At 38.4% G+C, this 18398-nt stretch overlaps 1 protein-coding gene across 2 annotated transcripts in view; it reads left to right on the top strand.

The window, feature by feature from the left end:
- Positions 1-18398, top strand: part of MELK (maternal embryonic leucine zipper kinase) — an 83357-nt gene that overhangs the window by 39755 nt on the left and 25204 nt on the right. For both annotated transcript variants that reach the window (XM_045780733.2, XM_045780734.2), the window contains exons 10-11: positions 477-575; positions 12038-12124. In XM_045780733.2, coding sequence (XP_045636689.2) covers positions 477-575; positions 12038-12124 — 186 coding nt within the window. The remainder of the gene's footprint in view (positions 1-476; positions 576-12037; positions 12125-18398) is intronic.

The following is an 18398-nucleotide window of genomic DNA, read 5'->3' as shown; positions in this document are numbered from 1 at the left end:
TTAATTTTCCTCCCCTCACATTTGAAAATTACAAATGGAAAAGAAAGGTGTGCTTTTCAACTTGTTCTACGTGATTGTAAGCTCATCGGAGGTAGAGATTGCATATTCACTATGAATGCCCTGCATTGTGGCTGCTTGAATATTAAATTGGTGAATATTTCCTGTGAATAGGTTTTCCAGCAAAGACTATTACATCATACAATAGATTGACTGAACTTCATGAATAATGTCCATACCAATGAAGTTCATGTTTGTTAAACATTTATCTTCTAAGCGCATGTTGGTTACTATAGTTTTCTTGCCTCTATTGCCTTTTTTAAAGAATTTATTCCAAGGCCATTTTAAGGTCTTTGACAGCATTTTTGTGATGATAAAGTTTACATCTGTTCTGATGAATTTTGAGTTCTTGGAAGGAAAGGAGTTCTGTGTTCCCTATTTGAAATGTTAATCTCTAGCTTCTTCTCAATGGCCACTAGGTGGACCCAAAGAAACGGATTTCTGTGAAAAATCTATTGAGCCATCCCTGGATCATGCACGATTACAACTGTCCTGTTGAGTGGCAAAGCAAGAATTCTGTAAGTAAAATGAAGTCTGGTAGAATTTTTCAAAAAAAAAACTTTGTTTGGTCTTTGTGTGGATTCAGGACCTACAGTGATGTGGTTTAAATAAAAGGAAATGTATTTTGTAGACTTGTTTATCAGATTGGTGTTTGTGGAGGCTTGTAACCTAATTATATATTTGTCTGTTAATCTCTAGGACAGTGGCTGTTAATTCAGGCTGCACATGAGAATCATTGGGACCTTAAAAAAAAATGCCTGTGCCCATCCTAGAACAGTTAGTGGTTAATTTCAAAAGCTTCCGGGTATTTTTTTACGTGTAGTCAGGATGGCGAACAGTGCTCTGGAAATCATAGGCAAGTCACTTAACTTTGCCAGATCTATTTATTATTCATCTGTAAAAAGTAGATTAAATCAGTTCTGTCTACTTCCCAGAGTAGTTATGAGGTTATAGCGGATCTCAGACTTTTAAGTCTGAGGACTTCTTTACACTCTTAATATTTATTTATTGATTCATTTAAAAAGTAACAGTAGTAAACCTATTACATTTTATCTCAAGTTAATTTTTTCATGAAAAATAACTTTAAAAAATAAGTTTAATGAGAGGAGTAGCATCTTTGCAAATTTCCTTAAAGTCTAGCTTGATAGAAGACACTAGGATCTCATCTGCTTCTGTGTTCTGTCTCTTTTGGTATGTTGTTTTGATTGAAGCAGATGAAGAAAAAGCAGCCTCACACAGATATGTACTAGGACGATGGATTAACACTTTAAAATTTTTTCAGATAATTAGGGATATTCTGTGATAGTCCATTAAAACTTAACAAATAGTGGTTTCTTACGGGTTAGTTGCTTGTGGAATCAATGAAGTTGTTGTACTCTATTACATTAAAATCAGTTGGTCTATCCATTGGATCTCTTCCCAGTGTAACATTACGCGTTGGTCATTTGGAAAATATTGGTTCACTGACTTATGTAGATATTCCAAATGTTAACACTTTTCATTATACAATAGAAAAAAACCCTCACATTCCTTTCCTTAAAGTTTCTATTGATCTCATCAGAAAAGCTTTAAGAAGTGGAAAGCTATTAAACTAATGGTGGCAGGTAACAAGTTTTTGAAAATCCTAATTTTATTTTTAAAGATTTGTTTCTTTTAGCGGGGGAGGGGCAGAGGGAGAGAGAGTCTTAAGCCGTCTTCACGCTGAGCACAGAGCCCAACGTGGGGCTCAATCTCACGACCCTGAGATCACAACCTGAGCTGAAACCAAGAGTTGGGCACTTTAACTGATTACGTCACCCAAGTGCCCCCCCAAAATCCTAATTATTGATTGAAAGCCCAAATTGTATCATTAGCAACAAATACTCTCAGTTGTTTGTTTCCCTTTAAATGACAAGTTCATTTTGTTCATTTTTGAGAAAAGGCCAAATACCCAAGTATAAATATAGTTTGTCTTTTAAGTGAAAATGGTGTTCATGAAGAAAACAGGTAATTCAACTCATAACTCAGTCACACAGATGCTTTTCCTCTAAACAGCCATCATATTTTGGTATGCAGAAGGGCTTTATGCATATTTCCCGTTTTGTCACATAGAATATCAAAAGCACATGTACTGAGTGGCCAAGATTTAATAAAATTAGTACTTTTTACTACTTCATCAATGATATTCTTAATTGAAACTGTCTTAAAAATTTTTTTTGAACTGTGAGTGCATGACAAAGAATACGATATCTTAATATAGTTTGGTGTCACTGCATTGATTCATACTAAGGCACCAACAGTGTTACTCATCTTTGCTTTTGCACCATCACTGCAAATATTAACATTGTGAAAAATGAAAAACAGTATTATTATAAAAATAGTTTTGACCTTGGAGATCCTCAGGGCTCTGTGGACTACACCCTGAGAACTGGCCTAATATATATGTATGAAAGAACTTTAAACAGAGTCCTATGCGAGTTTAAGCAGTTATTTAAATAATTATTCTTGCATTAACGTTTAAATCTTTTTTTAACAAATGGCAACTTGAACTTGGCAAAAATGGAAATATTACTAAAGGATAGGTATGCTTTGATATTAGTTAACTATTACGGTATAAAATGAAATCTCAAAATTTAGTGACTTAAAACAATAATAACTTATAATTCTATGGACCAGCAATTTGGGCTGGCTCTAATGGGCAGTTGTGCAGACCTTACCTGGAGTCCCTCATGTGTCTGCAGTCATCTGGTGCCTTGATTGCAGCGGAATGGTCTATGCCTCACTCACAAGACCAGCTGTTTGTGCTGGCTGTTTGTTGGGCCACATTGTGTGCGGCAGGCTAGTCTGGGCTTCTGGAAATGCTTCCTGGATTCCAAAAGAGGCAAGAAAGTGGGCAAACTCTAATCCTGAATTTTTCAAGCATTTTTCAAGCCTCTGCTTATATCATATTTGCTAGTATCCCATTCACCAAGGCAAACCACATGGCAAAGCCTGGAACCTCTGTGAAAAGTGTGTCCTTCTAAGTCAGTACAATTCATATCCCTAATATATAGATAAGGAAATCAAGAAATGAAAAATAACGATTTAAAAAATAAATTTTGAAGGTGGCATCACTTTACATCTTTGCAGATTACTTTTGAATCTGGCTTAATAGAAGACACTTGGATACTTACCTGCTTTTGCATTCAGTCTGTTTTGCTATGTTGTTTTGATTGAAGCATAAATAAAATGTAGCCTCACATAGATATGTGGTTAGAGAAGTAATCTAATACTTTAAAGGAGAAATATTTTAATGGCCTTTTCGGGTAATTGGACACATTCTCTGATAATCTACTAAAATTTCTGCAGTGGAGTGGGGTATGTGCATGGGTCAACAGAATAGCTTGGTGGTTTTTCAGACATGCCACAATGTGGACTTGGTAGAGCGGTGAGGTATTTGCTTTCTGGAATAATCACACTAATAAATATAAATAAATACTCTTCCCAGTAGCCAACTGGTCTTGGAAAAACAGAGTAAGCTTGTTTTTAGCTTCTTGTCACTAGTCTGCCCACTGTTATGAAATGCCTTCTGATTCTCCTATGACTGTCAGCTCCTAAAATTTTTTCTTATTCGGGGTGCCTGGGTGGCTCAGTCGTTAAGCATCTGCCTTCAGCTCAGGGCATGATCCCGGGGTCCTGGGATCGAGCCCCACATTGGGCTCCTCTGCTGGGAGCCTGCTTCTTCCTCTCCTACTCCCCCTGCTTGTGTTCCCTGTCTCACTGGCTGTCTCTCTCTCTGTCAAATAAATAAATAAAATCTTTAAAAATAAAATTTCTCTTCTTTATATTCCCCTTGGTCGTCCATGACATCTTTTTTTTTTTTAATTTTATTTATTTATTTGAAAGAGACAGCCAGCGAGAGAGGGAACACAGGCAGAGGGAGTGGGAGAGGGAGAAGCAGGCTCCCAGCGGAGGAGCCTGATGTGGGGCTCGATCCCAGAATGCCGGGATCACGCCCTGAGCTGAAGGCAGACGCTCAACAACTGAGCCACCCAGGCGCCCCCGTCCATGACATCTTTAATATCTATTGAGCAAATGCAGTTAGAGCAGCAACTTATTTCTTTTCTTTTTAAAGTTTTTATTTAAATTCCAGTAGTTTCAGGTATACAATATAGTGATTCAACACTGCTGTACGTCACCTGGTGCTCATCAAAACAACTGTCCTCCTTAATCCTCATCACCCATTTCACCCATCCCTCTGCCCACCTCCCTTCTGCGAGCCATCAGTTTGTTCTCATTAGTTCTGCTAACCATCAGTTTATTCTCTAAAAGTCTGTTTCTGGGTTTGCCCCTCTCTTTCTCTCTGTCTTTCCCCTTTGCTTGTTTGTTTTGTTTCTTAAATTCCACATGTGAGTGAGATCATGTGGTATTTGTTTTTCTCTGACTGACTTATTTCACTTAGCATAATACTCTCTAGCTCCATCCATGTCGTTCAAATGGCAGGATTTCATATATTTCATTGTATATATATGCACAGCACATCTTCTTTACCCATCTATTGATGGACACTTGGGCTGTTTCTATAATTTGGCTATTGTAGATAATGCTGCTATAAACATCGGGGTGTATGTATTCCCCCCCCCTTTTAAAAAATATTTTATTTTTAAGTAATCTCCACACACAACACAGGGCTTGAATTCACAACCCTGAGATCAAGAGTTGTATCCTCCACTGACCGAGCCAGCCAGGCACGCCTCTTTGAATTAGTATTTTTCTTTCTTTAGCTAAATACCTAGAAAGATTGTGCGATTGCTGGATCATAGGGTAGTTCTGGATCATAGGGTAGTTCTATTTTTACCTTTTTTTTTTTTTTAAGATTTATTTATCTATCTGGGAGAGAGAGAACATAAGCAGATAGAGAATCTCAAGCAGGCTCCCTGCTGAGCACGGAGCCCAGTGCAGGGCTCGATCTCGACCCTGAGATCATGATCTGAGCCAAAACCAAGAGTCAGATGCTTAACCGACTGAGCCACCCAGGTGCCCCTTATTTTTAACTTTTTGAGAAATCTCCATATTATTTTCCAGAGTGGCTGCACTAGTTTGCATTCCCACCAACAGTGCAAGAGCATTCATTCGCCTTTCTCTACATCCTCACCAACACCTGCTGTTCCTTATGTTCTTGATTTTAGCCATACTGAAGGGTGTGAGGTGATAGGTCGTTGTTGTAGTTTTGGTTTGCATTTCCTGATGATGAGTGATGTTGAGCAAAAATGTCTATTCATGTCTTCTGCCCATTTTTAATCAAATTATTCATCTTTTAGGTGTTGAGTAGGGTAAGTTCTTTATATATTTTGGATACTAACCCTTTATCAGATATATCATTTGCAAATATATTCTCCCATTCCATAGGTTGCCTTTAGTTTTGTTGATTGTTTCCTTCACTGTACGGAAGCTTTTTATTTTGATGTAGTTCCAATGGTTTATTTTTTATTTTATTTCCCTTGCCTCAGGAGACATATCTAGAAAGAAGTTGCTGTGTCAAAAAAGTTACTGCCTGTGTTCTCTTCTAGGATTTTTATGGTTTCAGGTCTCACATTTAGGTCTCTAATCCATTTTTTAATTTGTTTTTGTGTATCGTGTAAGAAAATGGGTCCAGTTTTATTCTTTTTCATGTTGCTGTCCAGATTTCTCAACATTTGTTGAAGAGACATTCTTTTTCCCATTGGATCTTCTTTTCTGCTTTGTTGAAGATTACTTGACTATATAATTGTGGATTAATTTCTGGGTTTTCTGTTCTGTTCTATTGATCTATGTGTCTATCTCTGTGCCAGTACAATACTGTTTTGATTACTACAACTTTGTAATATAACTTGAGATCCAGAATCATGATGCCTCCAGCTTTGTTTTTTCTTTTTCAAGGTTGCTTTGGCTACTTGGGGGTCTTTTGTGGTTCCATACAAGTTTTTGGGATTGTTTGTTCTAGCTCTGGGAAAAACGCTGTTGGTATTTTGTTAGGAATTACATTAAATGTGTAGATTGCTGTAGGTAGTGTAGACATTTTAACAGTATTTATTCTTCCAATCCATGAACATGGAATGTCTGTCCATTTCTTTGTGTCATCTTTGATTTCTTTCATCAGTTTTTTATAGTTTTCAGAGTACAAGTCTTTTACTTCTTTCATTAGGTTTATTCCTAGGTATCTCATTGTTTTTGGTACAATTGTAAATGGGATTGATTCCTTAATTTCTCTTTCTTCTGCTTCGTTATTGATGACTAGAAATGCAGCAGACTTCTGTACATTGAATTTATATCCCGTGACTTTACTGAATTTGTGTTTCAGTTCTAGCAGTTTTTTGGTGGAGTCTTTTGGGTTTTCTACATAGAGTATCATGTTATTTGCAAATAGTGAAAGTTTTACTTCTTTCTTGACAATTTAGATGCCTTTTATTTCTTTTTGTTGTCTGATTGCTGTGGCTAAGACTTCTAGTATTATGTTGAGTAAAAGTGATGAGTGTTGACATCCCTGTCTTGTTCCTGACCGTAGAGGAAAAGCTCTTAGTTTTTCCCCATTTAGGATGATATTAGCTGTGGGTTTTCATATATGGCCTTTATTATGTTGAGGTATGTTTCCTCAGAACTTACTTTGTCAAGGGTTTTTATCATGAATGGATGTTGTAGTTTGTCAGAAGCTTTTTCTTCATCTATTGAAATTAACATATGGTTCTTATCCTTTCTCTTAGTGATGTGATATAGCACGTTGATTGATTCGCGAATATTGAACCAGTCTTCCAACCCGGGAATAAATCCTACTTGATTGTGACGAATGATTTTTTTTTTTTAATGTATTGTTGGATTTGGTTTACTAGTATTTTTTTTTTTAATTTTCTAGTATTTTATTGAGAATTTTTGCATCTATGTTCATTGGGGGAATATTGGCCTGTAGTTCTCTTTTTTTAGTGGTGTCTTTATCTGGTTTTGGTATCAGGGTAATGCTGACCTCATAGAATGGATTTGGTAGTTTTCCTTCCTTCTCTTATTTTTTGGAGTAGTTTGAGAAGAACAGGTATTAACTCTTTTCTTTTCTCTCTCTCTTTTTTTTTAAGTATGCTCCACACCCAGCATGGAGCCTAACATGGGACTTGAACTCACAACCCTGAGATAAGACCCGAGCTGAGATTGAGTCGTATGTTTAACTGACTGAGCCACCCAGGCGCCCCTAACTCTTCTTTAAATGTTTGGTAGAATTTGCCTGTGAATCCGTCTGGTCCTGGACTTTTGTTTGTTGGAAGTTTTTTGATTACTGATTTAATTTCTTGGCTGGTTATTGGTCTGTTCAAGTTTTCTATTTCTTTCTGTTTCAGTTTAGGTAGTTTATATGTTTCTAGGAACTCATCCGTTTCTTTTAGGTTGTCCAATTTGTTGGCATATAGTTTTTCATAATAATCTTTTATAATTGTTTGTATTTCTGTGTTGTTGGTTATTTCCCCTTTCTCATTTGTGATTTTATTTATTTGGGTCCTTTCTCTTTTCTTTTTGATAAGTTTGACTAGAGTTTTATCAATTTTATTAATTGTTTTCAAAGAACCAGCTCCTGGTTTCATTGATCTGTTGTATTGGTTTTTTTTTTTTTTTTAAGTTTCTATATCATGTATTTCTTTTCTAATCTTTATTATTTCCTTCCCTCCGATGGCTTTAGGTTTCACTTGTTCTTCTTCTCGATGCTTTAGCTGTAAGGTTAGGCTGTTGAGCTGCAGTGTCATTCTAGCAACTAGCAATACTGATTCTAAGAACAGCAGACTGTGCAGGTGTGTGAACAGTGCAGTAGCAGGGCCGGGCAAGCTGGGATGTGTCCCTTGTGAGGAGGAGGGAGTGGGTGGTGCAAATGCCTGTGTTCAACCATTGGGGGTCATCATTTCTCCACGTGTGGGAGGGCTTTGCATGTCTTCTCAGCCATGATCCTAATAAGATAGGATACACTACTGCTTGCGGGAGAACAGAGGCCAACATGAAGAAAGTCTCTGATTTCACCAACAAAAAAAATTATTTTAAATTTGGGTGCAGTATAAAATAAATATATAGTTTTGAGTGTTCAAAAAAGTATCCAATTTTCCTTATATCTCAGTATAATGATTGCTAATATTTACTAAATACTTAACTATAATTGAATAGTGTGCTAGCATAGTAAGAACGCTCTATAGAGCCCTTAGGATTTTACCTTTAACAGTCAGGTGCTACCCTATGGGCTTTGAGTTTTTAAATCTTTTAGCTCATTTAATCTTCATACCAACCCTCTGAAGTAGATACTGTTATTGTCTCCATTTTGCAGATGAAGCAACTGAGACACAGAATCGTAAAGTGACTTCCCCAAGGTCAAACAACTAGTAAGTGTAGAACCAGGATTTGAACCTAGACATAAGGGCTCCAGAATGTGATGGAGCTGACAGGTCAAGTAGTTCAAATGTAGGGCGTGCAGCCTGTGTAGCTGTGGCCTTTCTGACGAGGATTGCTTGTCTGGTCTGTTACAACAGCTAATGGAGCAGGGTTGTGGAGAGGTGGCGTTGTGGTTTGGTAGAACAAACTCTGGGCTGGGAACGAAAAATGCCAGTCTTGGGCACATTGCAGGAACTTTTCCGAGTCTTCGTTTTCTCACTTCCAATGTGGGTATTCTGATGTCAACCTCTTTTACGTATGTTTGGGTTATGTTTTGCCATTTATAGAATGCCTTTACATGTTATGTCATTCATCTGTCTTGCCTGCCTTACAGTACTGCTTTGGGGATCAAATGAGTAATATACAGGAATATAAGCAGTGATTGTTGCTTTTCAAAGTATTTGCTTTTCTCCCCTCAATTTTCTGTTTCTTCAAGAGTGAATTATAAGATAATTCAGATTTACTTGGATATTTAATGTATAGGTGCTATTCTATAACTCTATGCATGATCTCCTTCTATCATTTTCACACATAGCTCTAGTACCCGAGTATTGTATCAAATAGAAGTTATATTCATTTCTATTTTCTGCCCTACTGAACAGGAAATGTCGTAGGCACGGATAATCCAAAGTAATTGGCTAGCTTTTGGTATTCATTTTTGTACTTATTTAACTTGAGTAGGTGTGGCTGAGAATTCAGAATATAGATCTTCTTTGACTTAAGGGGTTACATCCCGATAAACCCATCGTAAGTTGAAAATATTGTTAAGTAAAAAATGCATTTAATACATCTTACCTGCTGAACGGCATAGCTTAGCCTGGCCTCCCTTAAGCATGCTCAGAACACTTACATGAGCCTACAGTTGGGCAAAATCATCTCACACAAAGCCTATTTTATAATAAAGTATTGAATATCTCATGTAACTTCTTGATTATTGTCCTGAAAGTGAAAAACAGAATGATCGTATGGGTACAGAATGATTTTAAGTGTATTGGCTCTTTATTCTCATGATCACGTGACTGACTGGGAGCTGCAGCTTGTTGCCCTGCCCAGCATCACAGGAGAGTATTATACTTTATATCGTTAGCCTGGGAAAAGATCAAAATTCAAGATTTGTAGTATGATTTTTACTGAATGTGTATCACTTTTGCACCGTGGTAAAGTTGAAATATTGTAAGTTGAACCGTTGTAAGTCTGGGACCTCTGTACTTGAAGTATTGAGTCTATTTGGAAAACTCAGCTTAAGATAAGCCATACATTTCAGACTTTGGTGTCTTGTCCACCCCACTCTTTATCGTCTCTAGTTCAGGAGTCTAGCAAAGAAGCCAGCATCGTTTTCCTACCCTTCCCTCCTTTCCCACACACACCTTGTGGTAAAGGTACAAAGCAGAAGGCTAGGGAGAGAGAGAAAGGGCTTTTTTTGGTTTGTTTTTAGGAGAGTTACTTTTTTTGTGTGAAAGAGAGCAAGAGAGAGCAGGTCAGGGGAAAGGGCAGCGGGAGAGGGAGAGTGAGAATCTTAAGCAGGCTCTACAAGTGCGGAGCCTGATGCGGGGTTCAATCTCGTGACCCTGAGATCATGACCTGAACCTAAATCAAGAGTTGGACACTTAACCGACTGAGCCACCCAAGTGCCCCTGTTTTTAGGAGAGTAACATTAAGATTATAGAGGGAACCCCAGAAATCTTCTCACTTGAGCAGTGGTTATCAACTGGTGTCAAAGAAGATGCCCAACTGGTGGTAAAGTGTCTGAGCTTCTGGGGTTGGGACCTTCCTAAAGAGGGAATCTACAGTAGGGGGAACTGCTAAGGTCAAAGCAACACAGTGAAAACTTATCTTAGCATTTTGGACTTTTATACAGTACCATTAGTATAAGCCTCTGTGGTCTCCACATTCTCCGTAACCCTTGAGGTTGTGCTCATACCAGCCAGTGATGCAGGTTGTTGTTTCTAGTGTTCCTCTATTTTCATGATGGCAGCATGACTTTCTCTTCAATCTATTATTACAAATATGGTGTCCAGAACAAGGAGAGATTCATGATATTGCTCTGTTTTGTGGGGCAGACCTCTCCTGGCATATTATGTTTGGTTCTGAACACTTCACACTGAGGACCAGTGACAACCTAGAGTGTGTGATCTAAAGAAAAGGCCAGAATGGTAAGGGGCAGTAGTCATTGAAATGGTGGTTAAAGGAACTGGAAAAGAGAAAACTTGGAGAGGACAGGTTGTCTATAATAGGAATATTCAAATTCCTGAAAAACTCTTACACCCAGGAAGAAGTAAAATTATGACTGTTAATAAAAAGAGTTAACCATTTTTTGAGGGACTACTCTGTTTAGATGTTGTACTAGGCTCTCCACATATGTTACATGTATTGCAAGGCAGGTTCTATTTCTGTTTTACTGATGATGGAACTGAGGCTCCGAGACGTATAATAACCTACTCAAGGTCATACAGTTATTCAGTGATTTCACAATTCAAACCAAGGTCTTCCTAATTCCAAAGCCTGTTAGCTGTCAGATTGTACTGACCCTGAATGGAGATTGTAGGCAGACAGACCTTAAGGGGACAGGTGGGAGAACTAGCCATCCCAGCTGTTGTGGGACTTAGGGCAGACATGAAAGATCACTTATTGGGGTTGTTGTGAAGAGAATTCATCATGGCAAAGATGACTTTATTTATTTTTTAATTATTTTTTAAATTTTTTTAAAGATTTTATTTATTTATTTGACAGAGAGAGACAGCCAGCGAGCAAGGGAACAGAAGCAGGGGAAGTGGGAAAGGAAGAAGCAGGCTCCCAGCGGAGCAGTGAGCCCAATGCGGGGGGCTCGATCCCAGGACCCTGGGATTATGCCCTGAGCCGAGGGCAGACGCTTAACGACTGAGCCACCCAGGCGCCCCGGCAAAGACGACTTTAAAATTACATTCCTTATGAGTCTCTTCCACTGTCATCTTCTGAACTCCTGTTCCAGGTCCAGGCTAGGCCCCTTCCGCCTTTTGGTTCTCAATGATTCGTATTTGGTTCTCAGAACCTATTTCTGGCCCCTCATGCATGGATCTGAATACTTGAATAATTACTCTCCTTAAGCAAAATAAAACTTGTATAGAAGCTATCTCACTTTTTAAAATTGTACTTTGCTAGTACCCTCAGCATCATGAGGGCTCCTCGGATTGGTGCTAAACCCAAATGTAGCTTGAGGTGCACTGTGCTACAAGTCTGAGCCACTCTTTACCAGCCTGCTGTACAGCTACTGATGCTAGTGCCTAGATAACTGTTCCTTGATGAAAATGCCATGCAGGTCTTACAGTGGGGAAGGAGGACAGAGTGTCTTGGCTACATAACATAATTTTAACAATTAATCAGATGATGATGGGGTGTGAAGGGCTAGGCAAGAGCTCCTCTTCTTGAACTGCTTATTGTCACCTGGTGATAGCTTCAAAAATTATGGAGAATGTTTTTTCCTACTTAAGAATTTGACGAACTCATGTTTTTACAGGCTGGTATTGATTTTACAAAGTAATTATGCTAACTTTAAGATTTGAAAACAATATATTTGTAATTTTTTGTTAATGAAGTTTATAATATTTTTTTGTAGCTTATTCACCTTGATGAAGATTGTGTAACAGAACTTTCTGTACATCACAGAAATAATCGGCAAACAATGGAGGATTTAATTTCATTGGTAAGAAATACAACATGAATTTGAGAATAATATTTTGTTTTATTGTTCTTTATTGATATAATAAATGTACTGATAAAATACATTAAAATAGTATAGCATTTTTCAGACCTATGATTTTATCATCAGCGTACATATTATATTTATGTATGATATTCACTCAATTCTTTTCTCATATCTGCTGGATATCCTCTTAAAAATGACATTGATTAAAGAAATTATAGTGGGGGAAAAAATGAAGAAACAGAAGAAACTAGTCCACAGAGAATTGACAGAGTTCTGATTTTACTCCTTGAAATTCTCTAACATGGACTGTGATTCTGCTATAGGAATAAGTAAATACAAAGCACTTTTCTTCTTACCTAAAAGCAACCCTGTAGCATCACATCATCCCTAAACTTATGAACCAAATACCAGGAAATCATTATCATGATTTCTGTGTTGGATTCTTTTAGCTTTTTCAGATACTTAATCTCTAGATTTTTTCCTAGAGATGGAGGCACTCACAGCTGACTCTGAGTATAATCTAACCTTCTAGACAGGGATTGTGTCTAACTTTGCTCCTGGTTCAGTACTGTGTCTTTGATCATCTTCGATTTGTGTTTTTTCTCTTTTCTATTTTGCAGGGTAATGGCTGTAAGCAAATTTTTTTTAACTAACAAAGCTTTGCTAAGCCACAGTTCTTTTCAGTGAGGAGATATAAAGGATTTCTTTGAATGACATAATAAGCAAAGGTTCTGGAATGTATCTGGAAAACAGAATGATAATTTAGTTTTTCATGAATAATGCTTTTATTTTATTTTATTTTTTAAAAAAGATTTATTTGTGAGAGAGAGAGAGAGTATGAATGGGGGCGGGGAGAGACAGAGGGAGGGAGAAGCAGACTCCCCACTGAGCAGGGAGCTCAACACAGGGCTAGATCCCAGGACCCCAAGATCATGACCCGAGCTGAAGGCAGATGCTTAACCAACTGAACCACCCAGACACCCCAGATAATGTCTTTAAAGGAATGGCAAGAATTGGGAATCGTTGTAAGGTCTTTTATAATGAAAATTTGAAGTTTCCATTGAAGTAACTTTAGAAAAAAAAATACAACTTTTTCTTTAGGACAATCTTTAATAGAAGACCATATTTCAGATGCATAAGATTTCTTTTAAAATTTTTATTTTACAAGTTTTTAAACCCTTACAAAAGTAGAATGGTTTAACAGTGATCTTCATGTACTCATCATCCAGTTTCAGCAGTTAATGACACTTTGCCAGTTTTATCTGTATCCCAGCACCCTCTCCCATCTGCCCTTTCTAAGTAGGATATTTCAAAGCTAGTCCCAGACATCCTGTCCTTTTATTGAGAAAAAGTTTGGTGTGAGATCCACAGACTTAAAATCTGAATCTTTAAGGTAGTATACTTAGTGGGGCACCTGGATGGCTTGGTTGGGCATCCGGCTCTTGTTCTCAGCTCAGGTCTTTTTTTTTTTTTAAGATTTTATTTATTTATTCGACAGAGATAGAGACAGCCAGCGAGAGAGGGAACACAAGCAGGGGGAGTGGGAGAGGAAGAAGCAGGCTCCCAGCAGCGGAGCCTGATGTGGGACTCGATCCCAGAACTCCGGGATCACGCCCCGAGCCGAAGGCAGACGCTTAACGACTGCGCCACCCAGGTGCCCCTCAGCTCAGGTCTTGATCTTGAGGTCATGAGTTTGAGCCCCACATTGGAGTTTCAAGAATTATTGAAAAAAATTTAGAATTTCAAGAACTATTGAAAAAAATTTCTTTAAATAGTATCTTTTATGTGATCTTTACATACAGTTTTCAAACAAAGTGAAATGGAAGTAGGAATTGTTTACTTCTGATACAGAAAAAGTAAATAATGAAGCATGATAGAAATTGTTTTCTGGTGTTAATCTCTCTAAAGATCTCAGTGATTCTAAAAGCTAGACATGAGCGACATCAAGAATGTTGTGGAGAAAGTAATAGTTTTTCTTCTTTTGTACTCTTCCCTCATTCTTAAATGCCTGTTTATACTTATTTTGCAGTCCTAGGGATGAGTAGGATACAGAGATTGTCAACCTTATCTGAACACTAGAGTCCCATGGGTACTTGAAACTAATCCCAATGCCTAGGTCCCACCTCCAGAGATTATGATCTAATTGGTTTGTTGTGTGGCCTAAACATCAGAATTTTTAAAAGCTTCCCAAATGGTTGTAGTATGCAGCCAGGAGTTGAGAAGTACTCCTCTAAATCAGGAGTTGAGAAGTACTCCTCTAAATCGTTGCTATTCAGAGTATGTTCTGACCAGCAGCATTAGTATCACTTGGTGCTTGTCAGAAATGCAGACTCTTAGGCCCCACTTCAGACCTACTGAATTGAAATCTGCATCTTAGTAAAATCCCTAAGTGATTCATATGTACATTAAAGCTTGAGAAGCATTGGTCTAAGTCCGTGGTTTTCAGCTGGGAGTGGCTTTGCCTCTCAGGACATTTTTGGTTGTCACAACTGGGATGTGTATATGTGCTGATGGAATCTAGTGGTTAGAGGCCAGGATTCTGCTAAATATCCCAGAATGCACAGAACAGCCTTTCACAAGAAAGAATTATCTAGGCCAAAGGTGAGTAGTGTTGAGGTTGAGAAATCTTGGTTTAGGAGTTCTCAGAGAATTCACATTGGTCCTAAGTACTTTCCAGTTTAAATAGCCTCAGGGGACCCAGATTTGAGGTCATCTGTGGTCTGCTACACTTTTTCTGGCACTTTGGGAGCTTTGCCTTTATTTTGGGGGCTAGTTAGACAGGACAGGGAGAGATCAGTTTAGTGAGATCTATGCTGGTACGATGCTGCTGATCTTTGTGCAGAGAGAGAAACAACATTATTCTCAAATATTTAACTCCTAGAATTCCCATTTATATATTATACATGAGCACTTTAAAAAAAAAAATTATTTATTTGAGAGAAAGAGCACGAGTGGGGGTAGGGGCAGAGGGACAGGGAGAAGCAGACTCCTGCTGAGTGCGGAGCCTGACGCGGGGCCAGATGCAGGGCTGGATCCCAGGACGCTGAGATCATGACCTGGGCCAAAGTCAGACACTTAACTGACTGAGCCACCCAGGTGCCCCTATATGTGAGCACTCTACACTTTTTTATATGCAGAAGTTACAGTTTCATATGTGTTATGATTTCAAGCTATCTCATCGTAGCCCTCTTGAGACTCCCAGTAGTGGTGCTAGAGCTTCCTTCCGCCTGATTGCTTTCCTTACTTTCCCCCTGTTCTTCCGGCTGTGAGTGGCTGTGAATTGTGGGAGCAGCCAGTCATCTGGTAGGGGGACTTCACTGAGGGTTACGCATGCATATGAGAACCTATTCAGACCAATCCCTTCCCCCACCCCTGCAGTGCAAATCCCCCTGTATTCTGGTGGCAGAAGTTTAAAGATTGAGGGCCTTATGACCAAGGTCAGGGGAAGGATAGTGAGCCATTCCTCAATATCTCAAATACTCTGTACTGGTAACTGCCTGCCCTCAGCCCAGGTGCCCAGGCAGTTCTTTAACATGTAGCCTGTGTGAACAATAACTGGGGATTTAAAAAAAAAAAATTTTTTTTTTTTTTAAGAAATGGAACCTTCTTTATGATAGGTAAACCTATTGCTTTACTTTCAGATATTTGACTTTCAAAATAGGGAGCTGCTTAAAAGATAAGGGAGACATGGGTTGTGTTAGACTTGTGGACTAACGTCACCTGGAAGCGTAACTAATGTGCCGATTCATCCGTTATTGAACACACATCTCCCCCGTGTATCTAATTGTAATGAGTAATGTGCAATGGCTATGGCAAAAAAAGTTATTAAAAGGATCCTTTTTGCTTAGAGATAAAGAGGGCTTAGGGTTGTAAAACTCCTAGGCAGGTTTAGGAGACTCCATCTAAAACTGTCCAGGTATTGTTTACAATGCCTGGATTGTGCGATACTGTTGTTGATAAGCAAGTGGCAACTTGTTTCTAAGCCATTGTCTCTAATCAATTTATGGCATCTCTTTCAAAAAAGTAGGACTGTCATACTGGAGAGTGATTGTGACTGCATAGTTTTTACCCAGTTCCCATAGTACCTTCTCTATGAAACTTTTTCTGTCCTTCCTTCCAACCCATCCTGTCTGGATTAAAAGCAACATTCTGTGATAGTTTATCACAGTGTTTTACACTTTTTCCACTGGATTGATAGGTCTATTATATAGATTTCAAAGCGTACATGATGATAGTGGTCAACTAAAATATTAACTGATAAAATTTATTAATAAAAACAGTTTTTATTTATACTTTTTTGGTAGTAGGCCTCTTTGGATCATGTGCCTTGTGGGGAGATACATGCATTAAATATTATTCAGTATTATTAAAATTTAACACTCTTGTAGGGTAGAGAGTCACCCAGTCTTATGAGTCCATTACTTAGAAACTTTCAGTTATACACAGTGGATTGAACAGATATGTTTACATCCAACACTTCCCTAAAACCTCACTAAAATGATAATAAAGCGATAAAAATAAAAAATTCACAAGGATGTTGAGAATAAAAGAGGAAACAAAAAGTAATGTCAATAAAATTTGGGGAGTTATAAAATACATAAGTGGCATCTGACATAGCATTTTAAGCTGAAAGCTAAGTGCCTGCAGTGGGAAAAGAAAATAAGCAAACTGATTAGAGCCCTGGGCTCTGGAAAGGCTTAGGAATCAGAGGTACTAGGAACCTCTGAAGTTAGGGAAGTAAGTAGGGTGGAAAACAGGAAGATTGGTTGAAAGTCTGTACTAGAAGCAGTTGGACCCCAGGTCCTTTCTCTACCTTGTGCTGCATGATAGCCACCTCTCCCTTACCCCAGCAGGAGATGGGAGACATTGAACAAGAGGCACTCGTGTACCATACGCAGCTTGGGTAGGGGTGATGAGCCATTCTGAATGGACGCATGGACACATGCAGTCTTCATATTCATAGTGAACCACTATCCCTAACCACCTTCCCTATTCAACTGTGAGAATGCTGGAACTGGGACTTTATCCTGTTTGCAGTGGGGGTGGGGAAAATGTTGGAAGATTCGATTCTAGGGAAAAGCCAAGAGAGAAGACCTACTATACCAATGATTGGGGGTTCAGATTCTTGTCTGTTTACCATAGAGAGAAGCTCCCAAGGCGATGAGCAGCCTCGAACTACATGGTCTTGAATTAGCTGTGCTAGATAATTCTTTTTTAAATAGAGACAGGCAGCCAAAGATTACCAGACATTTGAGGAAAGCCTCTAACGTGAAAATTAGAGATGAAAACAAATGGTGGGGGTTGTGATGGGGCGGGGGAGAGAAGAAAGAAAAGTAAAGATACTGAGAAATAAAAGATAATGCAGGAGTGGAAGAAAATGGCTAGAAATGGTAATTAATATTCTCAGAGTTAAGAGAAGCTGTTTCTTTTTTTGCAATAGGAATAAGATAGCTAAAAAGGAATATTTCAAGAGATAGCTCTTGAAAATTTAAGATATGACCACAGAAATGAAAAGCTTAGTAGAAATGATTGAAAGTAAAATTAAAGGAAAATCTCTCAAAAGTAGAATCTAAGGACAAAGAGATGCACAGATAGAAGAGAATGGGTAAGGAAGGTCCAACATACAAATAATAGAAGTTGCAGGCAGATAAAACAGAAGAAAAAAGGGAAGAAAGCATCAAAGAAATAATACAAGAAGAAATATTCCGGAACTGATGGTTTCTAAGTTAGTAGAACTGAGTTTTTAAGAATGGAGGGACTTAGCCAGGGTTTGGAAATATGGATGAAAATAGATCTACACAAAGTGAAATTTCAGAAAACTGGGGGAAAGAGAATACCCAAAAAGTTTCTGGAGAAAAAAAAGCCCCTAAAAGATCATAAAGAAGAGCTTGGAGTCAGAAAGACTTTGAATTTTTCAGTAGCTGTACTAGAAGTGAGAAGACCATGAAACAATGTTTTTGAAACTATGGAAAGTATTGTCATCCTAGAATTCTGTACTCAGCCCACCCAGAATCAAGTGTGAGAATGGAATGCAGTCATTTATCAGACATGCAGGATCTCACAAAATTTACCTCCCATTCATCCACCCTCAGGAAGTTGCTGGAGGATATATTCCACCAAAACAAGAAAGTAACCAAGAAAGAGGAATATTTAAGATCTGGGAAACTGAGGATACATTGTAGAATAGAGGTGAAGGGGGGTGCCTGGGTGGTTCAGTCGGTTAAGTGTCTACCTTCAGCTCAGGTCATGATCCCAGGGTCCTGGGATCAAG

Source organism: Ursus americanus, chromosome 18 (genome assembly GCF_024610735.1).
Source record: "Ursus americanus isolate L20-20 chromosome 18, mUrsAme1.1.p, whole genome shotgun sequence".
Lineage (NCBI taxonomy): Eukaryota > Metazoa > Chordata > Mammalia > Carnivora > Ursidae > Ursus > Ursus americanus.
This window is presented reverse-complemented; position numbering and strand designations above follow the sequence as displayed.